Source organism: Chiloscyllium plagiosum, chromosome 7, assembly GCF_004010195.1.
Source record: "Chiloscyllium plagiosum isolate BGI_BamShark_2017 chromosome 7, ASM401019v2, whole genome shotgun sequence".
NCBI lineage: Eukaryota > Metazoa > Chordata > Chondrichthyes > Orectolobiformes > Hemiscylliidae > Chiloscyllium > Chiloscyllium plagiosum.
In genome coordinates, this window is record NC_057716.1 from 49125003 (window position 1) to 49152843 (window position 27841).

The 27841-nt window shown below is 38.0% G+C and overlaps 1 protein-coding gene across 2 annotated transcripts in view; it reads left to right on the forward strand.

The window, feature by feature from the left end:
* The window catches only part of slc25a12 (solute carrier family 25 member 12), a 118324-nt gene that overhangs the window by 82995 nt on the left and 7488 nt on the right, over positions 1-27841 (forward strand). For both annotated transcript variants that reach the window (XM_043693649.1, XM_043693650.1), the window contains exons 13-15: positions 8373-8453; positions 18317-18457; positions 25837-25975. In XM_043693649.1, coding sequence (XP_043549584.1) covers positions 8373-8453; positions 18317-18457; positions 25837-25975 — 361 coding nt within the window. The remainder of the gene's footprint in view (positions 1-8372; positions 8454-18316; positions 18458-25836; positions 25976-27841) is intronic.

Consider the following 27841-nt stretch of genomic DNA (forward strand, 5'->3'; position numbering starts at 1 on the left):
TGGGGGGTGTGGACCTGACGAGGGAGTCACGGAGGGAGTGGTCTTTTCGGAACGCTGATAGGGGAGGGGAGGGAAATATATCCCTGGTGGTGGGGTCCGTTTGGAGGTGGCGGAAATGACGACGGATGATACGATGTATATGGAGGTTGGTGGGGTGGTAGGTGAGGACCAGTGGGGTTCTGTCCTGGTGGCGATTGGAGGGGCAGGGCTCAAGGCCGGAGGAGTGGGAAGTGGAGGAGATGCGGTGGAGAGCATCGTCGATCACGTCTGGGGGGAAATTGTGGTCTTTGAAGGAGGAGGCCATCTGGGTTGTTTGGTATTGAAACTGGTCCTCCTGGGAGCAGATGTTTCATTATGCAGTGTATTGCAGCTGATGAGGCACTGACATGCCTACCATCTTAAATTGGCTTGCAAAGGGGGTTACTCCATAAAACTATTAAGACCCCTAATTCTGGACTAAAAAGTAAAATCCTCTAACCTTTTTTTTGATCTTTCAACTGTTTAAAAAAAAGCTGTTTAAAAAAATCTGTATTTGTGCTGTCTACAAGTAGACCTTTCTTCCTCAAAAAATGAAGCAGAAGTTACGTTTCAACAGTATTCTCAGAAAAGCTTCAAAGAGGTTTTTAAAGAGAAAAAATAGCTTGCAATTCCTGATCTGCTGCCTAGCCAACTAACCATCCCCACAAAGGAATTCCAGACAGCTAATTCCAGTTTTGAACTTTTTGACTGTATCTGAAAAAAATGCAAGGTCTGTGATAAATTGGTATTCCTCAGTTGCATTATGCGTCAATATTATTGCTAATCGAATTACATTTCCAATGTCCTTTTTAATTTAATCTCCAACCCTTGAGTGTTTATGAGCATGCCTGTGATACAAATGATAGACTATTCCGCCTGTGCCAATGTCTAAGAATGTGTGAAATAAACCATACTTTATGCTTTAAATTTACAACAGTAAATTGCAACCCCATTTTCAAAAGGGGTAAGATTTTTTTAAAAATCAAAATTTATGTAAGTAGTGAGAGATTTGTTTTAATACTTATAATGTATCCATAATTGACATTGGGTCCTTGTATCCAAATTGGATTAAGTAAAATTAGCTAAAATGGTGCAAAGTTTGACAAATGCCTAAGTATAAGAAACAGGCTAAAGTAAACTGACTTGAAACAAAACGGAACAATTGGATAGCTGAAATGTCTACCAGGTTATATGGCTCCCAGAATATTGTCAGGAGATGTTAAAATACATTCATACTTTTCCACTGTCTGGGTGTGTGGATACTCAAAAATTAATGGCCTGAATAAGCAGATACGTTTTTCTCCCCGGTCTTGTCTCTGGCTTGATGTAGCTGGATACTGTAAAATCTTCAATTCTTGCCAGATTCAAGGGAAATACCAGGCCACCACTAAACATGCCCTGACTAAGACCCACGCATGGTTTCGGTGGACCCTTCTACCAATGGATGCTGTGGGGCCACTGTCCAGAACCAAAATCTCACCATGATGGACAACCAACAGATGCCGAGGTCATGCTTCTCAGCAAAGTTACAGCATGCCTAATCCAGTTATTTACTTGATCAAATCCGCCAAGAGAGTTTCAGTTAGGTTGGGGAGCTAACGTCATGTCTCAAGTGTTTCAGGAGGTGGTGCTCAGTTTAAAGATCAGCTGAAGTCTTTGTTGTATGACCCTCCAACTTCAGCAATATTAACAGACCCTAAAAACTGTGATCAGGACACACTGCACAAAATATTTATGTGACTGAGTTTCGTGCTATTTGCTGCCAGGGACTCCACAATCAAGTCCACAGGCTTCAGTCTCTTTCAAGTTAATTTACAGTTATGATGATGGGGTTCCCTGCAGCAACTGACAAGCAAAGTTCTGGAGGCCAAGAAAGAGTCCCCAACGTATCGACCTCGCAGTTTTTTTTCAGTGTCTATGTCGTGTTCAAAGAGTCTTTAGAAATGTCAGCAAACACAAAGATGGACAGTCATGGCCAAGCTCAGATGCACCAACCCAAAAGCCATGTCCTCATGCTGCTTCCGCACCCCACTTACTCTCTTTCTAAGCTGAACTGGATGGTCAAAAGGATCAACAAAGCCAGTTACCTGATCACTACTCCTGATTGGTGAAAAAGGCACCTGCAATACTACAGTAACATCTTAGAGAGATTATTGCGAAAGCAGTCAATCTGTGGATGTTTGTCGGTAAATGCAAACATCTGAGCACAGTTGGGAGGAGTCAGCTGAGGAGGGGGTAGCTGTAGGGTCTCTCGTTGAACCTTTTGCTACTCAGGGGTTTATACTGTGGTCTTGGAAACTTAAAAGCCTACCTGACCCAAAAGCAGCAGGATAATGTGCCCACTCTGCTATGAAATTTAAAGAAATCTGTCAGCACTAGACAGCGTGTACCATGGTAGCAGTTTGCAATCTAGGGATTGAGCGCATCCCAGCGATAAAACAAAACCTCTCCTGGTTGATTCTTGACGGGCCAGCTCTGGTCAGGCAGAAAACCCAGTATGTGCTGGATAATAATACAAATGCGTTTCAGCTAGAGTAGTTGGACTTCTCATTGTACTGGTCCCAAAACTAGATGGATTGACTGAGCTTTGTATCGATTACCAAAAGTAAATGCACTTACCTGGGCGAACTCCTATCCAATCTGACATCTTAAGAATTGTATAGACAGGATTGGCTGACCTTTAAAAAGATTAGCAAGGCTCCCTGACCACAAGAGCGAAAGAAATCGCAGCATTTGTCTCTGCATGGGCTGTCTTTGTCTCCATGTAGCCTTTAAAATGTGAGGTTATGTCCTTTGACCTCAAAAAATACTTCCACAACCTTTCAAGTTCACCAATCAGGCAGTACCTGTATTCAGCAGTTGTACATTTACAGTGACACTTGGAATGACCATTTAAACCACCTGGAAGCAGTGGTCAAGGGTATGGAAAAGACTAATGTTGTACTGAACTTTACAAAATGTGACTTTGCTGTGGCCAAAGTAATTTATCTAGATTATGAAGCGGAGAGCAAAACTGCTACCCCAGACTCCTGAAAACAAAGGGAGTTAATGTGTTTTCTAGATACGACCATGTTCTACTGCAAGTATCTCCCAAACTTTAACACCATGGCCACCCTCCTGACATTAACCCTGACAAGAAAGTAAAAGGCATGCCAAGATCCTGTTTTTAAAATTGAAAACCATCTTGGCAAACCTGCCTGTACAGATGCCCCAGACTTCAGTAATCAATGTCAACAATGTAGGCTAAGAGCCGTCGTACTCCAGAAAGGTGATACTGGAATCAAATGTCTAATTGGCTTTCTTTTCTTGATAAAATGCAGAAAAGATACTCTACCATGGAGAAATACATTTTTTATTTGTTAGTTTTTCAACATTTCGAAATCTGTGTTTGTCATGGACAAAGACTGACCCCTGTCCATTCTACACTGACCAAAAAAACGTTTAAATTCCTAGAAGTATTCAAAACGGTTAATGTTACATTTTTCTGCTGGAGCTTGCTCTTGTAGCTCTTTAACCCAAAAGTAAATCATATCAACATTACATTGTTCTGTGCCTTATCCCATTGCTAAGGGTCCACAATGTAGCAGAGAGCTATCATGGCACTACCTAGTTGTGAGTTTGATTATTCTTACCCTAGTGTGAGTGGGAATTAATGTATACCTCCTACTTTTCTTCCTTCTTGAAGGCGTTAGATGTTTAAAAAAAGCAATCCGCCCCCAACCCTGGTGAAATGTTTTATAGTTAGAGCACCTTAAATAACTCAACCAGGGGTAGTTGCTCCATGCAACATTTGCCGACAGTAGCAAAATGTCTAATTCTGAGCAACGAGTAAAGCAGCCAATACCTATGATTGCTTCATTTGTAGAGAGTTCAATGAAATAGAAGTTATATTTCAGCAAAAACATTTAGGAAAACTTTGAAGAGGTTTTATTTTAAGAGAAGAAATAGTGTACAACTCCTGAACTGTTCAGGAGCCATTCGTTCACTGATTTCTAGACAGTTAACTACAGTTTTAGACTTGAATTTCATCTTAAAAGCAAGGGCATTGATAAACTAGCATTGCTAGATTACTTTGTACTTATGTTGCTAATTGAAAAACCTCTGTATTCTTTCCGATCCAGTCTATCCCATATGTATTTACTTGTGTGCTTGGAAGTACTGAAAGTATTCCAACCCTCCTGTCTAAAAGTCTGTGAAGTAAACCATACTTGTAGTTTTGCTTTACTACAATGTTGCTGCAGTCCTTACAGAAATACAACTTGGCAATTTCATGTTTGTACTCTGAAGTTTCCTTGGCTTATTTTTGCCTGTTTGTTTTTCCTAGTCTTCTGTTTCTTTTGCTATAGAAACAGCTGATAATTGCTTCAGATGCAGTGATTTGCTCCAAAGGCTTTTAGAATATTTGTCACACTATTATGACTTCAACTTTTTAATTGCCCTAATTCCTGTAAATTTGCTTACATTTAGCTTCTCTCTGATACCAACGCTTGATCTTTTGATCCATCTGAATCTGCAACTGAGTATCATAATGAACTAATCTAGGAAAGTTGGGTGTAAACAGTGTAATCTTTTAAATCTATCGAAAGATAATACTATTCTTTCTGATGAAAGCAACCAAAGAATTGAGCGTTTATCCATGCAGCTTGCATTCTTTGACCGATTATTTAAGAATGAAAAAATTTACTTTAATAAATTGAGTTGGTTTGTCTAAAAAGATAAATTGATATATTTTAAACTGCTGCCACCTTGTATGTAATTCTAAGTTAATTGAAATCTTACTTTAGTAGATTGGGTTTGGATCTGCTAAACTACAACACCTACCTTTTATTGAGCATTATTGTTAGAAATTTTCTACCATTCTTGCTGTTTTGTGAGACCAGACTCTTATATTTATAAATTTTGATGTGATGACAAAGAATATCAGAATAATTAGTAAGAACAGTTGGGCATCTTGTACCTCTTGTTTCTTTCTTTGAATTAAGCATTTTCTGCAAAACCATCTTTTCCCAACCATATCGTCTGTAAGGATCAAAATGTTAACTATCTGATTTCAGTTCTTGGATTCCATATGTATTGAAATCTCTCTGCAGATGAAACTTGATTAGCATTCTACATAAACTGATTTTAGGAATTGGATACACGTTAACAAGGAGAGTTATAAGTTTTACTTCCTCCTATGTTTGTACTTGGCAAATGTTTACTTTTGAGAGAATTAGATTGGGTGTCCTTTTATCCTCACATAATTTCAACCTTTATAAACAAAATCCTTACCTCACATTCAGTCCTTGCTTTTGAACTTGCCACATTTTATGATCTTCAAATGCCTATCATATCTATCCACAGATCAGACTACCTCTGATCACTTTCTTCTATCACTCTTCATTAACATTCCAGCCATACCACCTTCTGTGTCTGTTCCCTGGAAAAACTAAGTCATGGCATAAAAGTGAACCTGGCATTAAAGATGGCAGCATTTTTTATTTTTTACAGGCCTCAACCCTGTGTTTTGGTCTGCTTGTGTGGTGCCAAAATTGTAGCCTTCACTCTGTTCTGATACATTTATATGGACTCCTATAGAGCACGTAAGACAATACTATCCACTGTACCTGGTACAAGTGACTGTAATAAATCAAATCAAATCTACAGTGGCAACATCCCTTCCCCTGTATCTGGAGGCCTGGGTTCAGGTCCCACCTCCTCCTGAGGTGTTTAATAACATCTCTGAACAAGTTGATTAGAAAAATAGGTTCAGTATTAAAACTGCCTAGCCTTTAACTAGCTGTTTGTGACATTTTTGCAAATTTTGCTCCCTCGCTTAAATTTTCATGTCTTTATCCTAAGACTTTCCAAATTTTTTGGGGTCAGCCAAGGCATTGTTTGAAACAACTACCAATCTCTGAGTAGAAAAATGTGCATTAAAGTCATATTCCCAGAGCATACAAATCAAGGCTGACACTCCAGTTCATTACTGAAGAAGCACTGAGTTGTTGGTTGTGTCATCTTTCAGATTGATTGTGAAACTGTAACCTTGTCTGCACTGTTCGGTGGGCTTAAAAATCCCACAGCCCTATTTTGAAGATCAGTACCACAGGTGGTCGTTATTGTATTGTTGTTTGGGGGACTTTGTAGAATTCTGAGCTCAAAAACTGCATGAATATATGTAAAACTCCGTTATCTCACTTTTTAGATTAGAATCAATCTAAACATCATGGCATAGACAGAGAACACAGGGGGCCAACACCTTCAACATATTGTCTTGCTATCACCATTATTAACAGCTAACCCGAGAATACAACCTTTTTTAAAAAAAGGTTTTGTGATTTACACATGGAAGAAGTGAAACTATCACTGTATTCTAACAGATGAAAGGCTTAACAGACAATCAATTTTTCAATGTATAATTTCAGTTAAATCACACTGTAAACTTTTGCTATAAATTCTGTGTTAGGATTGAGCCCTCCACTATCACCTTATGAAGGAACGTCGCTCTGAAAGCTAGTGTGCTTCCAATTAAACCTGTTGGACTATAACCTGGTGTTGTGTGATTTTAACTTTGTACACCCCAGTCCAACACCGGCATCTCCAAATCTTGTTTGGGGGAGCTTGCCCTGCTCATCTTAACTACTGCACTTGCTACATTTCAAGGGAGGCAGGAAGTTAGAATTTAATGTTTATAAAATTGTAAAATATGGAAAGCATTGTGTGGTCCCTTTTTAAAAGATGATGCTTTTTCTGTGCTTAGATATTTAAAATGGATGTCTGTCAGTAGCAGCTTGAAAGTTTGCTAGTACACAGAGCCTGAACTAAAGCATTTGTATCTAAAGGCTGTACAGTTAGCAGGCCAAGCTGCAGTTTTTATCAAGACAGCAGGCTTTTGAATTTAGCCAGTCAATTTGAACCAGACACTTAGAAGCCAAAAACCTATTCAATTTAAATCTGATCATTTTGACAACAGAGCACCAATCTTATTATATGAAATATTGATATGTCATCAAGGGTATAAAAGAAGGGGGCAGTTGAATAAAGATCCGAGAGCAAGCTGCCATCCACCAGAGCTAACATCCCTGAGCTCTCAAAAGGGAATTGCTGGCTCTCACGGCCTTATCAATGTCTTTGAGAAAGCACCATCTCAATAACAATGCTACCAATGATGGTGAAGACATCCCTGACAGACAAATTGACGGAGAAGACACAGAACTTCTGGAAGACACACAACCTGGCTGTAATTTCGAGAGGCTTAATTCTATTTCTTTTATATAAGAGTGGGATTTGTATTTATTGGAGCATCATACCATTAAAATATTGTTTTATTCAGGAATAGTTCGTCGTTAGAAGTGATTTATTCAGTTTATTAATAGTTAATTTGCTCACTGTTAGAGGTGAATAATTAAATCGTTACTTGTTGATTTTAAAGTGAGTGTCTGGAATTTATTTTATTTAACCACTAGAATTTGCTAAAGAGCAGGTTACATCACTTATCACACTCTTTTTCACAGATTATAGGGTGAGGCCCTCCTCTTTGGGTTCTCAGAGGGGGATCAACTTCAGCTTTATAACACAATATTGCAATTACAGTTTAAGCATTGACTGCAAAGTGTTCTTAGACATCCTATAATCATGAAAAGGGGCACGTTGGTAAGTTCATTTGGCTGGACATATTGTTTGCAATGCAGAGTGCTGCTAACAGCATGGATTCAATTCCCACACTGTTTAAGGTTACTATGAATGATTGCTCTTCTCAAGCTCTTCCTTGCTTGAGGCATGGTGACCCTCAGGTTAAACCACTGCCAGTTGTTGCTGTCTCATGAGAGAGCAGTCCGATGGTCCAGTGTCACTGTGGCAACTTTACCTTTTAGACATGAAAGACAATTAATAAATTCAATTCATTTAAATAGTTGTATCTTTGCAGCTTTCAGATTTTTGTGCAATTTGGAAAGGAGAGCACTCATACAATTAGTCTGTGAAAATAAACAGGGAAATGGGAACAACCTGAGAGTTGCAGATTGTGATTTAAATTATATATAAATAAGGTTCTCTGCCTTTTGAATTAATGGTTGCTGTTGGTCAATAAAAATAATAAATGCTTTTTCCCTTGACAGAGGTGGAGAAGTAAATATGAGATACTTCACTATTTGGAACAAGGGAAGTCTGTGGGAGATTTATTTTTGGCCATTCTTGGCACTTCCTGTGAACTGGTTTCAGCACAGTCTGCCCAAATAACTTGCCTGTACATCCATCCACCTATAATAATTTTAGAAAATTGGGAAGGAAAAGGAATGCATATAACCAAAAATATATTGTCTTGCATGTGATATCAGTGATATTTTAAGTCTTGTGCATTTTCTCTTTAACAGGTAAATGATTTTGTACGAGACAAGTTCACTCGAAGAGATGGCTCAATTCCTTTTATTGGAGAAATCCTCGCTGGTGGTTGTGTAAGTATTGCTTACACTTTCAGTACACATGACATTTATAAATCAAATCAAAATCTTCATGTATCATGAAAGTTTGAATGTTCTAATCTTTGGACTTTGTTGTGAAATTCTTTGCCTCAGTTGGCAAATTTGTACCTTACTTATTTTAGTTCATTTTTTAAAAGTGGGTTACAACTCGAATAGATAGTGATGACTCAGGCTAAAGGTATTTTTAAAAAGCCCTCAATATATTGCTATGTAAAAGCTGGCTAAGATAGAAGGATACAAAAATATTTTGACATTGTCATTCTAAGTTTATACCTCAGCGAAGTAAAACAATAGCTCTGTGATATGGCGGGTGAGGACTAAACAATTAGAGTCATAAAGATATACAACACAGAAACAATCCTTTGGTCCAACTCTCCCATGTCGATCAGATATCCTAACCTAATCTAGTCCTATTTGCCAGCACTTGGCCCATATCCCTCTAACCCTTCCTATTCATATCCCCATCCAGATGCTTTTAAGCTTGTGAGCAAACTTGGGAGAAATTGGAGCTATGGTTTTATGATCCCAAACCAGACTGCTACCTTGCGTTATGATCCCAATAGGATCACAAAATTGTTATTATTTTGGTTAGGGGCAACTAACATTTATTTTAAAAATAGACACAAGGTGAGATCCAGAGAATAAAGCCGCAATATTCCATAGTTCTGAATAAACAAGAAATATGCAATATACAAGTTTGAATAGAAGTACAATATATAATACATGTGAAAGTTAATTCTAAAACCCATAACTAATGTGCTAAACATGAGTAATGTACTTTGATCAAATATGTCACAGCTCGCAACAATTTGCAAATGCAATTATGACAGATTATACAGATTTTGCAATAATTTCCCACAGACATTAATGTCACGGTTGCAGACCTCATTAAATTTCATCAGTTCCTCACCTCCGCTAATTTGGCTGTGAAACTCCCTCTTAAACTGTTCCATCGTGGACTGCCTCAACGACTGTTCTCATTCTGATTGATGACCTTCCTTTCCTGGGTCCACACTCTGGACTCTTGAGAATGGCAATCCAGTACTTATTCAAAAGGAGATCCATTCTTTCATCGATAGCTCCAATCTTGCTCAGTTACATACTGCTTACGGATCTTTCACCCTCTTTGTTGAGCTAAATAATAGTGCTCCTTTTGAGCGGTTCACAGCTCTAGGGTTTCCCAAGCCTTTATTACCCAGAGTTGCTCAACTGATGTATTCCTTGATTACTCACTACACAAAATCTGAGAGTTTCAGCTGTCTTTTAGCAGCGCAGTTAATGACAACTCTGCCTTAAATTTGGCGGTTCTGTCTGTCTATCCTTCTCCGACTTGTTTTGACCCCAAAACTGCACCTGAGTGATCCCAAGCTATTCTGTCTGACCTATTGAAAACTTGGAATTAGCCCTGTCCCTATTTTGATTGAGTTAATTGTAATTAATTTTGGAACAATCGAATGTAGCAATCATTAGAATTCTCTATACCCCTGAATGTTAAAATTTTGCCATTTTTTTGCAGTTTTCAATGAGCTTTACATAGAATTCATCATAGCCTGTACAGATTTCATTCAATGAATTAATTCAACTTGATTGATCCTGACATAATCGAAAGTTTCACCCATATGTACAAATCTAACATTCTTCCTTGCTTATTTATTTCTGTGACTTGGAAATACTATCCTTTAAAAGGAATGTGTATCCTGAACCGTCAGCTAATCTTCCTCTTCTGCTGCCTGGGCAATAGCCTGATATTTGTTTTCTTCTATTTTGGTAAGCAGATAGCTCGTGTTTTTAATGAGAAAAGTTTGCAACCTCTATTAGAGCTCTAACTAAAAATATTTCATCTTATTCCAAATATTTTGGACAAGTCTGTAGTTCATTGTGTTACCAGAAACATTGCAAAAGATGGGGGAGGGGGTTACTGGGGCAAAGGATGATGCATGTCAACCTGGGGACTACAAATACCACTTGAAGCATGTTTTTCCTCAAAAATATTTCTGTTCTAGTCTATGCAGGGGATAGAAACTGAATAGCTATTCCAAAACTGAGATTGGATAATAGAACATTTTTTTGTTCCTGGCAAAGTTAAATCCCACAGGAAAATTCACAGTTCTGTACTTGTTGGTCAGGTGCTAGTCAGACAAACAGACCAACGGCAAATACCTCCTGTGGCCATCTGCAAGATTGCAAACTGGAACATTCAACATTATTGGTCCTAATTTGAGAGCCAGTGGTAATTGTCTTGCTATTGTTATGGCTTTTAGTATAACTGTATCAAAGCCTGCAAGTTACCTCCAAGTCACGCACCATCCTGACTTAGAGCTGTATCAGTGCTCTTTCAGTGTCATTGGGTCAAAGTCCTGGAACTCCCTTTCGAACAGCAGTGTGGTTGTACCTACCACCCCCAAGTACTGCAGTGATTCAAGAAGGTAGTTTCCCATCACCTTCTGAAGTACAATTAGGAGTTGTCTGTAAATAACGGCTTTGCCAGTGCTGATCACATCCCATGAACATTTTTTTTTAAAAATCCTCTGAATTCCACTGTCAGCTTTCTTTCTGCATACGTTTATCTCAATGTTCTAATTGTACACCTCGCTTAATGCATGAGGATGAATTTTAAATGTCATTTTAAGTGTCATCAAGTGGTCCTTGCTCAGCAATAACTTGATGACATGTTCCACAGGACTACTCAGCTTCTGAACTCATTACAGCCTTGGTTCAGACATGATTAAACGAGCTGAACTTTTGAGGGGAAGTTAGTTTGACTGCCCTTTAAATCAAGGCAGCATTTGATTGTGTATGTCATCACACTAGAAAAATATTCCACTGTACATAGCAAAAAATATCAGTGGTTTTAAATGCTAATCTTCAGTCATAGAGATGTACAGCACGGAAATAGATCCTTCAGTCCAACTTGTCCATGTCGACCAGATATCCCAACCCAATCTAGTCCTACCTGCCAGCACCCAGCCCATATCCCTCCAAATCCTTCCTATTCATATACTCATCCAAATGCCTTTTAAATGTTACAATTGTACCAGCCTCCACCATTTCCTCTGGCAGCTTATTCCATTCATGTACGACCCTCTGCGTGAAAAAGTTGCCCCTTAGGTCTTGTTCATATCTTTCCCCTCTCATCCTAAACCTATGCCCTCTAGTTCTGGCCTCTCCAACCCCAGGGAAAAGACTGTGTCTATTTATCCTATCCATGCCCCTCATAATTTTATAAACCTCTATAAGGTCACCCCTCAGCCTCCGACGCTCCAGGGAAAACAGCCATAGCCCATTCAGCCTCTACCTCAAATCCTCCAACCCTGGCAACACCCTTGTAAATCTTTTTTGAACCCTTTCAAGTTTCACAACATCTTTCCGATAGAAAGGAGATCAGAATTGCATGTAATATTCCAACAGTGGCATAAAAAATATCCTGTACAGCCGCAACATGACCTCCCAACTCCTGTACTCAATATTTTGACCAATAAAGGAAAGCATACCAAACACCGCCTTCACTATCCTATTTACCTACAACTCCACTTTCAAGTCCTGGAACATTACTGCAGTAGTTCCTCCAGATAGTGTTCTGGCTTCATCTATTTTCAGCTGTTACATCAATGGGGCTCATTCCATCATAAAATCAGAAGTGAGGATGTTTGCTGATGATTATACAATGTTGAGCATTGTTTCCATCTCATCAGATACTAAAACTGTCCATATGCTGCAAGACCTGAACAATATTCATGTTTAGCCTGATAACTTGCAAGCAATATTCACAACATAAAATGAGTCAGGCAATGACTAAGAAGAGAGAATCTGATAATTTGCCAATGGCAATCAGTAGCAATACCTTTTACTGAATTTACCAGTAATACCCTGTGTTTAAAATTGTACTGGATCATCCCATTAAATTCTGGGGTTACAGCAGCAGGTCAGAAGCTAGGAATTCCGCAGAGAGGAACACATCACCTGAATATATTGGAACACACTACTGGTTAAGTGCAGCTCCAACTATATTCAAGATGCTTAACACCATCTAAAATGAAACAAGCCAATTAACTGGCATCCTATCCATTATGTTCCCTATTTAGTCCCTCCTCTACCAATGCACGGTGGCAGTAGTGTGTATAAAATCTACAAGAAGTACTGAAAATCCATCTAAGCTCCTTCAGTAGCACCTATGATCTGTACTATTTGGAGAGACAAATACGGTGGATTTGTGAGCGTACCACTACCTACAAGTTCCCTTCCAAGCCCCACACCTTCCTTGCAGAACTATCTACCACAATTCTGGAACTTTCTTTCTAATAACATTTTGGATATTCCTACATCACGTGAACTGTTCAAGATTGCAGTTGACCACCTACGGTGAATTAAGGGTGAGCAATAAATGATGGCTTTTAGCCAGCCACATACGGATCCTTAAAAATGTTTAACAGAAGGCTAAATAGGTTTGATTTAGTCTTTCCCAACTTACATGCTATAACCCCCTTTATTGCAACTTGATTCAAAAGAAAACACATAATTCTTGTTTTGTTGTACTTGCTATCTATTAAACTCAACTAGCTACACTTTGTTCATTACATGACTAATATGGTAATGTAGTGTATTCTTTGACTTGATGTCAGCATTTGACTTGCTAATGCATTTCTGAAATGCTTGCTACCTGATTTGATTTGATTTATTGTCACATGTACCCAAGTACAGTGAAGAGCTTTGTTTACGAGCAGTACAGGCAGATCATAGTAAGCATGGATTTACAGATCATAAGGTGGAAAATAAAAGCTTAGAGGCAAAGTCAGAAGTCACATGACACCAGGTTATCATCCAACAGGTTTATTTGAAATCGCACAAGCTTTCATCAAGTGCAATGAGAGAGCGTTGCACACTGACCCAGAGTTTATAGGCAGAGAGATCAAAAGATCATACAACTGGTCACATAATAAGTCACATAATACATGGGTGACTAAGAGTGTCAGACGGTATGGAAAGTGTTTATAAAGTCAGTATCAGTGCTGGGCTGTCATGACAATCGGGCAGAGTGATAGGAATATACAAAATGTGACACTTCAGGTCAGACACTGAATTTGTAGGTGTGAGGCCTTGTTCAAAATCTGTCTCAGAGTTTTAACCTGGAATCAGGCTGGGTTTATTCTGAAAACTGGAATTTATAAAGTACCACTTCAAAGCCTTGATTATATGTGGACTTGATAAATATATGAAGAGACTTACTGGCAGAATTAATGACAGGGGTACCAGTGTATGGGGTATATTTGAATTTCAAAAGATTTATATGAAATCCCACAGAAGTTAAGGTGCACTGGTAGTGTTTCATTCTTTGGTAGAGAAGGCCTGTGTTTAGGTTGATTTTTTAAAAAAAGAATAACGAAAGTATATGGAATTGGCAGTACTCACGTGGATTGAGGATTGTTTAACAGGCAGAAAGTAGAGGGTCGGAACCAATGGGTTGTTTAGGATTTGGCACTAGTTGTTCATTATCTGTTTAACTTATTTGGATATTGAGATCAGTTTTAAGATTTCCAAACTTGCTGATGATACAAAACTTAGACTGAGTGTTGTAAAGGGGATGCAAAAAAGGCTTCAAGGGCATTTAGACTGGCTGAGTGAGGAAACAATAACATGGCAGTTGGAATCTAATTTGACTAAGAGTGGCATTCCTCCCATGGCTTTTCTTAAGTGGTGCAAGATTAGAAAGTGTTGATGTCCAAAGGAACCTGTGTACCATTGTCAATAAGTTACTGAACACTAACATTCGGGTGCAGTAAGCAATTACAAAGGTAGACAGCATGTTGGTCTGTATAACAGGTGACTTGAACACAGCAGCAAAGAAGGCTTGTTTCAATTGCTTAGAACAGTGGTAAGATTGTACCTGGATTATTGTGTGTTGTTCTGCTACACTTGCCTAACAACCCATTGAGGGATTGCAGCAGAGGTTCACCAGTTTGCTTTCTGGGGGAGTAAAATTGTTCTCTGAGAAGAGATGAAGAGACAGCATGTATTCTCTGGAGTTTAGAAGAACTCATGGAATTTTATAATTTCTATGAAATTCTAATTGAGATGGATAGTAAATGCAGTGCTGTATGAATCTGGTGCTTCCTTTGGCTGTTGGATCTGGGGTGAAGGCTCATGGTCCCAGAATAACAGCAAGCCATTTTGGACTTTTGGGAAGGAAATCTTTACTCAGAGCAGTGCAGCTTTGAAATTCTCTACCCTTAAGTGCTACAAAAGCTTAGTCATTAAGTAAGTAAGTTTGACACAAATTGACCGTTTTCTGGTTATGACATAAAGGATCTGAGGAAAACCGAGATATGGCATTGAAGTCAATGATTAGCCATTACCTAGAATGCCAGCCTAGATTTGAAGGGCTGAATGGCCCAATCCTTTTAAAGTACTGATGGAGTGAGCAACTGTCACAGACTTAGTCTTTTGAATGAGGAGTAAAACCTGTCTTTCCAGGTGGATATATAAAAAAAAATTGCTCAGTTCTGTGTCAAATACTTACATTTCAATTAACGTTATTAAAACATTTGTATTGGTGGAACCTTCCAAGCGCAAGTTATCTGTTAGGTTTCCTACATGAAGTGACTACTCTTAAGTAACCAAAAAAGCGAAACACATTGGCATGTCCTGAAGTCACAAAAGGCACTACATGGATACAATATTTTCCTTTTTTCTTTTCCTATTAGATAACTAATACATCTGGGAAGTTGTGGTATAGTGGTAAAACGGACTAGTAATCCAGAGTTCCTGGCTGATGTTCTGGGACATGGGTTCAAACCTTATCATAGCAGATAGTGAAATTTGAAATCAGTAAAAATCTGGAAATAGTAGTTACATTTAGATTTTATTATCACATGTAGTTGAATACAAAAGTAGAAGATGACTTGATGAGCTGTCAGGGTTACATCATAGGATATTAAAAGAAATAGCCACAGACGTGGTTGATATACTGATAGTTCCTTAGATTCTAGAAAAGTCACAGACAACCGCAAAGCTGACAATGTCAGTCCCTTTATTGAAAAGGGAAGGAGATAAAATAAAAGGACAACCACAGGCCAGTTAGCTTAGAATCGGTTATTGCAAAAATGTTAGAGTCTATTATAAAGGATAGAATAAGAGTGCATTTAGAATGACATAATATGTACAAGCAGAATCAACAAAGCTTCACAAAGAGGAAATTGTGCCTGACAAATTTAATGGAATTCTTTGATAAGCTAGCAAACACAGTAGATAAAGGGAAAGCAGTGGATGTAACATATTTGGATTTTCAGAAGGCATTTGATAAGAGATATCACGTTAGGCTACTTCTTAGGATAAGAGCCCATGATGTTGGAGACTGACTAGCCAACACAAGATAAGACAGTTGGGGTAAGGGGTGCATTTTCAAGATGACTACTTGTCACAAGTAGAGTGTTGCAGGGATCAGTGATTATCTACAATATGTATCAATAACTTTGCTGAAGAAATTTAATGTACTGTCACCAAGTTTGTGGGTTACACAAAACTGGATAGGAAGGCAAGTGATGAGGATAATAGTTTGCACAGGGATATAGACATGTTAAGCAGAAGGGCAAAGACTTGGCAACTGAAATATAATGTGGGAAAATGAGACGTTATTGATTTTGGCCGGAAGGATAGAGGAGTTGAATAATATTTAAAGTAAGATTGCAGAAAGCTACAGCACCGGGATTTGGGAACCTTTCTGCATAAATTTAAAAAAGCTAGTGTATGAGTTCAGTTAATAGGGAAGGCAATTTGCATATTGGCCTTTATTTCAAAGGGAATGAAGTATAAAAATAGGGAGTTGTTACGAAACAATAGAAGGCACGAATTAGACCACACCTAAACAAGGGCGGCATGGTGGCTCAGTGGTTAGTACTGCTGCCTCTCAACTCCAGGGACCCGGGTTCGATTCCAGCCTTGAGCGTCTGTCTGTGTGGAGTTTGCATATTCTCCCCGTGGCTGCGTGGTTTTCCTCCGGGTGCTCCGGTTTCCTCCCATATTTGGAAGATGTGCAGGTTAGATGAATTGGCCATGCTAAATTGCTCCATAGTGCTCAGTGATGTGTAGGTTAGGTGCATTTGTCAGGGGCGAATGTAGCGTAATGGGGTAGCGGAATGGATCTAGGTGGGTTGCTGTTCGGAGGGTTGGTGTGGACTTTTTGGGCTGAAGGGCCTGTTTCTATGGCCCTATAGGGATTCTATGATTCTTTGAACTGAATAGTTTTAGTACTTTATTCAGATGAAGGTATATTGACGATGGAGGCGTTCTGGCACTGCCTTATAAGGGGAGGCTGAGTAGGTTAAGCCTATACACTTTGAGTTTAGAAATGAGAGGCTACAATATTGAATAAAATAAGATTCTTAGGTAATTTGATAGGGTAGATGCTGATAGATTGATTCCCCCTTGTGTGAAAATTGAGGACCCGAGGGCATAATCTCAGAGCAAGGGGTTACCCATGTAAGACTGACGTGAGAAATTTCTTTTCTGAGGATATCAAATCTGTGAATCTCTTTGCCGCAGAGGGCAGTAGAGACTGGCTGTTTAAGAATATTGAAGGCAGAGATGGACAGACTTTATCAATGAGTAAATCCAGGGTTATGGGGAAAAGGCAAGAAAGTGAAATTGAGCATTATCAGATCAGTCTGATCTCATTGGTGGAGCAGACTCTGGTTGAAAAGCCTTTCTGTCCTTCATCTTATGATCTCAGACACTGAAGCTATTTGTGCCAATATGCGACAAAACCTGGATAACATCCAAGCTTAGGCTGATAAGAATAACATTTGTACCACACAAATGCCAGGCACTTACCATCTGCAACAGGAGAATCTTAACTTTTGCTCCATGGCTTTCCCACTGAGGAAGCTTGACACCATCCAGTACAAAGCAGCCCACTTGACTGACACTCCAAGCACGATCTTCATTTATCCCCCTCTCCATTGATGCACAGTAGCAGCAGTGTACCATTTATAAGATATACTATGGTAACTCACCAGGGTCCTTTGACAGCACCTTCCCAATCCCTGTCCTGTACAGCCTAGAAGGATAGGGTTCAGCAGATGCACAAGGTCACTACAACTTAGAAGTTCCCCTCCAAATTACAAGGCGTTCTCATTTGGAATATATCTCCATTCTATCTTTACTGGCTCAGAATTCTAGATCTATCTTCCTGAGTGGGTCTCCTGTAAAGGGAGCTCACTACCACCACGTCTAGGGGTGAACAATAAATTCTTACACAGCTGGTGGCAACCACAACCCATATATGAATAAGAAGAAAACCTAAATAGATGCTACCAGTAAAGAAACTTCTACCTTTCAGATGTATAGTATTTGCAGTATTTATTACTGCCATGTACAATCTGCTCAGCATCAGTTGGAATGGATTCTTTCTGACTAGACTAAAACATTTCCTTAACACAATGGTGTCTGTGATGAGCTTTGACGTAAAATGAACGCAATTCCTTTGCTGAACCTTCTGGAAGTTTTCTTCTCTTTGGTAATTAGATTATATGTTTGTGTGTATTTATTCTATGTATTTGATATGATGTATATACTTTGGAAAACTGGTTTCCCAAGTTTTCTTCTGATACTCCGTGTCCTACTTTATGGAGAATACTTACTGGAAAAATTAATGATTATGTCTGCTCCTCTGGTACTTGGATTTGTGTTGCTGGATATTTTATTTGGGGAATGTCATTAAAAGTCGGAGTAAAAAGCCATGGGTATGTGATTGGGAGTCCATACAGAATAGGAAAATTGGGGTGTGTCAAACTTTGTATAGAACCTTGTATCAGGAATTTTAACATGATTTTTATTTTTGTCAGGCTGGAGGTTCTCAAGTAATCTTTACAAATCCTCTGGAAATAGTGAAAATTCGACTCCAAGTTGCAGGAGAAATTACCACAGGTCCTAGAGTCAGTGCACTTTCTGTAATGCGTGACCTTGGGTTTTTGGGTTTATATAAGGTAGGTAACCGTGTTAGCCTAGGCATGACAGCTTAAAGCTTTATTCCTGTAAGGAGCCTATTACAAAAATAAATTGTTGTTATGTTGAATTTTTACACAGTTTGAATACAGGCTTTTTTTTTAAGGTATATGGTTGTGTTTAAAGTATAAATGAAGGAATGGAATGATATGTTGGTATCATCACATTCAGATCAGATTGCACAGGAACCAGTTAAAATATTTACATGTTTAATTCACGGTCTCAAAATCCATCTGTGTTTTTTTTTAACGAGTTACCATTCAGTTGATATTCTTTTATTTTGTTACTGATTTGTTTCACTTTGAGTTGATCCAGTTTATTTATTTTACAGAATTGTTCTTGTTCACTTATTTTCATTGTCAGTACAGCTGCTTGAATTCCTTCCATTGTGTACTTCAATCAGAGCCTTTCCTGATAAATTAATTTATCTTTTTTGTAACCATCTACAATCTTGTTCATTTATACACTTCTTCCTGTGTCCTTTTCTTCCCCCAATTCTTGACAGGACCATAGAATTGTTATGGTGCAGAAAGTGGGTATTTGGCCGTCTTATCTGCACCAGCTGAATGATTATTATGACTTCTTGCCATTTTCCTGCCTTTATCCAAAACACTGAATACAGTTAGGTTTTTATTATTTGAATTGTCCCTGAATCTTGATCATCATTTTTACTTGCTACATACCTCACATAAAAATCTAATTATGTGCAATATTACAGCAAAGTTAATATTCTAATTAATATATTGTGTTATATAAACATTTTTCTTTATATTCATAGTTTCTGAATTTGCATGAGCAAATTACGAGATTACGAGATTATATAAAAGCAAGATACATTGTCTGTTTTAGATGGATGTGTTTAAATTTTTGTGTCAATTTACAATATTTGACCTTTTAATTAAAATAAAGCACCTTGCACGATTCTGTTATTTCACAAAAGCAAAGTAATCCTATACCATTTCAAGCAAATGTGATAACTTTCATAAGTGTGAAAATGAGAGTTCAGAATCATTCTGTTCCTGTTTGAGTGAAAAGTAAGGCTTGTAGGATTGGAGAACAATGAGTGAATAAAGATATTGAGGTTCTAGTCAAAACTAAAAAAAATATATATTCGATATAAACAACTAGATTCAAATGAATCTCTTGAGCAGTATAAATAGTGTAGGGGCATTCTTAAGAGGGGATCAAGAAGGCAAAGAGAGAATAGAGAGCGCCTTGGCAAATAAGGTTAAAGATAATCCAAAGACATTCTACAAGTACATTAAGAGCAAGAGAGCAAATAGAGCGAGAATAGGGCCCCTTGAAGATCAAAGAGATCGTTTTGTGCTGATTCTCAGGAGATGGGAAAGATATTGAATGAATATTTTGCGTCCGCTTTTACTGTGGAGAAAGAAATGGAGGCTAGAGAGTTCAGTACAATGAATGTTTTGAAAACAGTTTATATTACAGAAGAGGAAGTGCTGGAGGTCTTAGAAAAAATAAAATGGATAAACCTCCGGGCATCTGATTTAATGTATCCCAGGATTTGGTGGGAAGTTAGGGAAGAAATTGGGGGGCCATCTGCACAATTATTTGTATCATCGATAAATATGGGTGAGGTACTGAATGACTGCCTAATGTTTGTTTAAGAAGGGATCTAAGGAGAAGCCTGGGAACTATAGACCTCGGAGTCTGACTTCAGTGGTTGGTGCATTGTTGGAAGTGATCCTGAAAGATAAGATTTGTATGCATTTGAAGAGGCAAGGAATGATTGGCGATAGTCAGCATGGTTTTGTGAGGGGCAGAACAGTATACATTGTTTACGTGGACTTTAGTAAAGCCTTTTACAAGGTTGCGCGTAGTAGACTTTTTGGTAAAGCTAGATCCTATGGGATTCATGGTGAGTTTGCAAATTGTATAGAACATTGACTTAACGGCAGGCGACAGAGTGTGACACTGGAGGGTGGTTTTCCAGACAGGATGCCTGTGACCAGCAGTCTCACACAGGGGTCGGTGCTGGATCCACTTTTGTTTGTCATTTATATAAATGATTTGGATGAGAATATACAAAGCATGGTTAGTAAATGTGCAGATGACACCAAGATTGGTATAGTAGACAGTGAAGGAGGTTATCTAAGATTACAAAGAGATCTTGATCAATTGGGTCACTTTGCTGAGGAGTGGTAGATCAAGTTTAATTTGGATAAATGTGAGGTATCGCATTTTGTAAAGCAATCAAAGCAAGAACTACCCTAAAAGTAGGACTTGGGTTGTGTTGTAGAATAGAGAGAACTTGGGGGTTCATGTATTTAATTCTTTGCAATTTGCATCACAAGTAGACAGGCTAGTTAAAGTGTTTAGCATCCTTGTCTTCATTGCTCAGACCTTTGAGTATAGGAGTTGAGACATCAAGTTGAGATTGTATCGGACATTAATGAGGCCTCTTCTGGAGTACTGAGAGCAATTTTGTCTCTTTGTTACAGAAAAGATATTATTAAGTTGGAGAGAGCTCAGAAGAGATTTACTCGGAATGTGCCAGGAATGGAGGGTTTGGATTATAACGAGAGGCTGGATAGACTGAGACGTTTTTTCTCTAGAGCATAAGAAGTTGAGAGGTGACATTATAGAGGTTTATAAAATGATGAGGGGTGTAGATAAGGTGAATGGCAGGTATCTTTTCCTTAGTTTGGGAGACTTCAAGACAAGGAGCCATTTTTAAGGTGAGAGGTGAAAGATTTAAAATGACATAAGGGGCTTTTTTTTTAGTGGTTCATGTGTGGAATGTACTTTGAGAGAAAGTGGTTCACGCAGGTACAGTTACAACGTGTAAAAGATATTTTGATAAGTACATGAATAAGATGTTTGGAAAGATGTGGGTCAAGTGAGGCAGGTGGGTCTAGTTTAGTTTGGAATTATGATCTGCATGGACTGATTGAACCAAAGGGTTTGTTTCCTGCTGTATGACTCTTGAGTGATCTTGATCATTAAAACCCTTTGATGAGGAATGTTCTTACCTTATCCAAATTTTAAAAAATCACGCTGCAAATGTTGGATATAAATATTATATACCAGCCATTATATAATGGGAAAAATCTGAGTCTCAGTACAATGTTTAATCACTCATCAGAAGTGGAACAAGCTGTTGTAACTGCTAACACTTCAACAAAAACTTCTAAAATAGAAGAAATAAGTTTAACAAAGCAATTATAATGATTTACTGTCTGCTCTGATTAATGCATTATCAAAAATGAGCATGAACTCCTTCGACTTTAGACACACAAACTTTTTTGGCCATGTCAGTCTTTCTGATGGAGCTATTAAAGGACAAGGGAAGTTAAAAGTGATCATTATTGTTTTGAAAGTCAGCGTTTGGTTGAGAGGTGTAGTTAGGACTGCAATGATAGCAGGCAGGGTTAGACTTTTCCACCCTGTTGTGTGTGTGATGTGTCGTAAATCACTAATGGAAATTAAAATTGTATCTTGTATGAAGAAATCTATTTTTTAATTATTTTATTTAACCTGTTTCTACAAAATTGGTGTAGATGGGAAGTTAATGTGGATGTTCTGTCCAGAGGTGGAAGCATTACCACTATGCCACAGGAGTGCAAATTTTTTTTGCTGTATTTTAGTTGATGTTCAGATTCATCATATTCTGCCATGTTAGTAACTCCCTGTCTGAAGTGTAATTAAAATGAATTAGAACCGTTGTCACTTTCAGAATTGTCCCAGAGTTTTAACCAAGAGGAGGATTCCACTTGGTCTGTCATGGCCATTTCAGCTTTCTGTGGGAGCTGCTCAGCTAGTCTCTCTCATCTGCTTTTTCCCTGTAGTCCTGCTTTTTATTTTGTGTGTCTCTTTCTCTCCCTGCCACAGTTTTCCCAGCCGCATTAGAAGCAAAGAAAGTATTGCAATAGTAGAATTTGGAAGAAAAGAGAAATTAAATTGCAGATTGGAAGGGGTAAATTTAAAGCAGAAGACCAGAGCAAGTAATTACTTGTGCTGGCTTCTGTTTGCAGGGAACTAACTCTCAGATTGACTTCAGCAGCAATGTAGTATTTGGAATAAAAGGAGGCGAGAAGGATAGCAATAACAGAGACTCAGACCTTGATGAAAGAATACAGAGGAAAAGAAACCCTGTTGGAACTAGGGCAGAAAGAGTACTTTGAGTCACAAGTGAGAGTACTTCTTGAATTATATTTCAGAAGGTCATTCAAGTTAATGCTAGAGTTTTAGCAGCAGCTACTTACTTTAATATAATTTTGTTTTGGAGATACCGGTGTTGTACTGGGCTGTACAAAGTTAAAAATCACACAACACCAAGTTATAGTCCAACAGGTTAATTGGAAGCACTAGCTTTTGGAGCACCATCTGATGAAGGAGCAGTGCTCCGAAAGCTAGTGCTTCCAGTTAAACCTGTTGGACTATAACCTGGTGTCGTGTGATTTTTAATATAATTTCCTACTTCATCTTTCTCACAGACCTTTCATATGCTTTTTCTTCAGATGTTTATTTCTTTTTCAAATGATATTCTCATCTTTGTTTCAATAACCACTTATGAGAAAACAGTCTAATGGCTTTAGTATGAAAAATATTTTAGCTTTTTTTTAATGTAATCATGCATCTCCTGCTTACTAATTCATCAATTGCTGGATAAAACTATCCTTTCAAAATCTTTCTTAATCTAAAAAATCTTTGTTCCTGTGACTTTCTCTATTACAAAAAAAATCACCAATTAATAGTCTTCCTTCATTGCTGTGTGTTTAACCAATTACATCTGTGCCAACACTTGGTTAGAGCAATCCAAAACAAATGCCCCTGTCCAACCTACTCCTTGTTTTTAAAATATTAATGCAGTCTTCTTCAAAAAGACAGTGAGGTTTGCCTCAGAACTCCCTGTGGTAAAGCATTCAATTTTCCAATGTTCCTGTATAACAAGTTTATTTGGACTCTTCTATTCATTCAGTGATTACTTGTCATTGATGTCCACTTCATTACTGATTCTGAACTGGAAGAAGTACATTTTTTTCTCTCTGTATGCTGTCAAAATTCTTCACATATTTTTCTATTGAATCTCCTGAGTTGTCTCTGCTTGAATAGAACTAATCCCACTCTGTCCTTTTAGCTGTAGTTTCCTAAGCCTGGTATAATTATTGTGAATTTTTATTATACTTGCCAAGGTTTACCCAAAGCTGCATACATAAGAAGAGGAGTCGGCTGTTCAAGCCCTCAAGCCTGTTCCACCACTCATTGAGATCATGGCTGATCTGTGGCTGAACTCTGTATTCCTGATTTTGGTCCATATTCCTTATAACTACTAGCTATCTGGTTCTAGACTCCCCAATCATTGGAAATGCTACTTTGTTTTTTCCTGTTAATATCTTGAAGACGTTTATCCAATTATCCCTTAACCTTCTAAATTCTGGAGAAAACAAGCCTATTTTGTTTAATCTCTCTTCATAGTTTAATCCTAAAATCCAGACATTATTCTTGTAAACCTACATTGTGTTCCTTCCGAGGCCAATATATTCTTCCTATGCCATTTTGCTCAGACCTGCTCACAGTAATTCAAGTTGGTCTAACAGTAATTCAAGTTGGTCTAACTAGGGTTCTGTATATATCTGTCATAACTTCTTTGTCCTTATACTCCAGATATAAAGGGCAGCATTCAATTAGTTGCCTTGATTATTTTTGGCATCTGTTTGTGACATCTTAAAAATCTACGCACCTGAATGTACATTGCACTCCATCTGCCAAAGTTTTGCCTTTTCACCTAGACTATCAATATCCCTTTTATAATTTTATGCTAGCATCTCTACTGTCTATAGTGCTGCCTAACTTTGTATCATCAGCCATTTTGGATGTATGACTTTCTTTTCTATTATCCAAGTCATTAATAAATAATGTGAATAATTAAAGCCCTAATATAGATCTTTGTTGGATGCCACTGGTCAGATCCTGCCATTATCATAACTTTCTGTTGCCTGCCACTCAACCAATTTCCTAACCATGCCAGTAATTTGCAATTCCATGGGCTTCTACCCTAGTTAATAGTATCTTAATGTGGGACTTTATCAAATGCCTTCTGGAAGTTCACATAAAAAACATCCATAGACATTCCTGACCACTGCTTTCGTCACCTATCACTGAGGTTTGTCAGGCATGGTCTACCCGCCATGAATTCATGATGACTCTCTCTAATTAACTGAAAATATTCAAGTTGTTCAGTTATGCTATCCTTGATTATAGACTTCAACAATTTCCCTACTACAGGTATTAGGCTTAGTGGTCTATAATTCCCTGAATTTTCTCTCTTTCCCTTGAAATATGATTGAGTGCCTAAACCAGTTTTTTTTACCATAAATAATCATAACTTCTTGTCTGCCTTACTCTGTACCCCATTTATAAAAATCCATATTTTTGATAGCCTCTTTAAGACCTGATTATTGTTTGACGACGGCACGGTGGCTCAGTGGTTAGCATTGCTGTCTGAGTGCCAGGGACCCGGATTCATTTCCTGCCTCAGGCAATTGTCTGTGTGGAGTTTGCACATTCTCCCTGTGTCTGCGTGCTTTCCTCCAGGTGCTCCGGTTTCCTCCCACAGTCCAAAGATGTGCAGGTCAGGTGAATTGGCCATGGTGTTAGGTACATTAGTCAGGGGTAAATATAGGGTAGGGGAATTAGTCTGGGTGAGTTACTCTTGGGAGGTTCAGTGTGGACTTGTTGGGCTGAAGGGCCTGTTTCCATACTGTAGTAATCTAAACCTGAATGTCTCTGTATTTTCCAGTGCTTTCCATTAGGTTTATAGTTCCCTTCCTTGCTTTTACTTGCTCCCAAAAGTCATTAACCTTCACATTTCCACATTAAATCATGCATTTATAATGCCCCTTCCTAAATTTTAACCTAATTTTTGTTAAGCATTTTATCCACCGAATCTATTGGTTGATACTCTCCTCTTTTTTTTTGATTTAGTAGAGTACGTCTATTTGTTCTTTACCCCTTGTTGCATTTAGAGATTTTTCACCACTAATTTGTCAACCTACTATCCAGCTGTCTATTTTGGGCCAGGTTCGCTCTATCCTTTTACATTTTTTAATGTGGTTTGATCGTGCACTTTTCATCAATATTCTGGAACTAAAAGATCTAATACAGAGATTGTTTTATCTTCACAAGATATGTGGAGAAGCTTTTTAATTGTATTGATTTATAGGAAGTTTTATGTTGAATGATATTTACAGTTTTCATTTGTTTATTTTGAGCTAGCAGCTTGTCTTTTAAGTGTTAAAAATTGAGGTTGTTGGTAGTGTGATACTGCGGAGAAAAAAAGACCTCAGTCTGTGAAATGGCATTGTTTATGTTTAAAATTGTTTTTAATTACTTATAGGGTGCAAAAGCTTGTTTTCTCCGTGATATCCCTTTCTCTGCCATCTACTTCCCAGTGTATGCTCATACTAAACTGGCCTTTGCAGATGAGCAGGGTAGGCTGGGTGCGTTGCAGCTTCTTGCAGCTGGTGCTATTGCAGGTAAGAATGGCAATTAATTACTTGAAATTGGTAGCTAACAATTGTTTTGATTGCAATGGTTTCACTTTTATTTTGACTAGTAATTTTCAGTTTAGTATGTGTATTTTAAATATTGGGCACTTTAAACGTTGCATTGCACAACGTTAGAACTGATGCAAGTGGAACATAATTTCAGAAATCGGAACAAGGTTAAGGAATTTAGACCTTCAAGTGTGCTGTACCATTCAATAAGATTGACTTTATTTCCACCTTCCCATGCTATCTCAGCATCAACCTTTTCAAACTCATTTAAAAATGTTATGTTTTATTGAGATCAAACTTCATTCCAGATGAAAGGAATATATGCCTGGTTCATATGTTTTTTTAATGTTCATTCATGGGATGTGGCTGTTATTAGCAACACCAGTGTTTATTGCTCTTGAGAAGATGGTAGTGAGTTGCATTCTAACTTGTGCTTTGTAGATAGTTGGCAGGCTTTGGGCAGTTAGGACATAAGTTACTCCACACACAATTCCCAGATTGTTGTAGCCAGAATATTTATGCAGATGGTCCAGAATAATCCCCGGGATGTTGATGGTGGAGGATTTGAAGTTGGTAATGCAGTTGATCATTAAGGGAAATTATTTATGTTCTTTCTTGTTTAAAATGGTCATTACCTCAATAGTCATTGTACCATGTCATTTTCAGGTCTTGCTACGTGCTGTCATGGACTTCTTGAAAGGTGGACCACAAAACTGATGTAAAAAGGGAGGATATAGCATTAATGTAAATGAGCAAAAAAACATAAAAATGGACTGTAAATGCTTCTGTGACTATGTAAAGGAAAATATTTAGATACATGAATTTATTGGAGGTAGAAACAGGAGAATTTATGATAAGGAAATGGCAGAGAAGTTAAATTTACTTTTTGTCTCCATGAGAAAGATGTAAGAAATCCTCAAAAGGTGAGAGGTGCAAAATATCAGAACATGAAATTGAAAGAAATTAGTATTAATAACAAAAGTTACATTGAAGAATTTGAATATAAGTACAAATATGTCTTGATTCAATTATATTGAACCTCAGTGAGACTCCATCTGGAGTACTATGTGTGGTTTTCATCTTGTTGCCAAAGGAAGGATGTACATGCTATTGAACTGCAATGGAGGCTCACCCCAGAATAACACCTCAGGTTATCAGGTTATAACATATGGAAAGAGTGAGAAAACTGTTCTGATATTCTTTTTGAGTTTAGAAGAATTGACAGGAAAAGACAGGGTGGATAAAGATAAACTATTTCCACTGGTTGGGGATTTTGAACCTCTGGGATATAATCTCAGAATTAGGGCCAGATCTTTCAAGTGAGATGTTAGGAAGTACTCCTACACACAGCATTGTAGATGTTTGGAACTGTCTTCCACAAATGGCAGTGGATGCTGGATCAGTTGTTAATTTTATATCGGCGATTGATAACGTTTTGTTAAGATATCAAGGGATATGGCCAAAGGTAGGTATATGGAGTTAGGCCACAAATTAGCCATGATCTCATTGAATGATGGAACAAGATCAAAGGGCTAAATGGCCTACTCTTGTTCCGATAATGATAGTTGATTTAATTAAAACTTACAAAATTCTTAAAGTCTGCACAAAGGCTGTTTCGTCTAGAGTGCTTAGAACCAGGAGACATTGTCTCAGAAAGTAGACCATTTCCGACTGTAATAAGGAGGAATTTTTTCACTCAATCTTTTGAATTCTGTAAACCAGAGGGCTTTGGAAGCACAGCCATTGAGTATGTTTAAGATGAAAATTGATTTCTAGATACTAAGAACTACAAGGGATATGAGTATAGCATGTGAAAATGGCATTGAGGTCAATTTTCAGTCATGA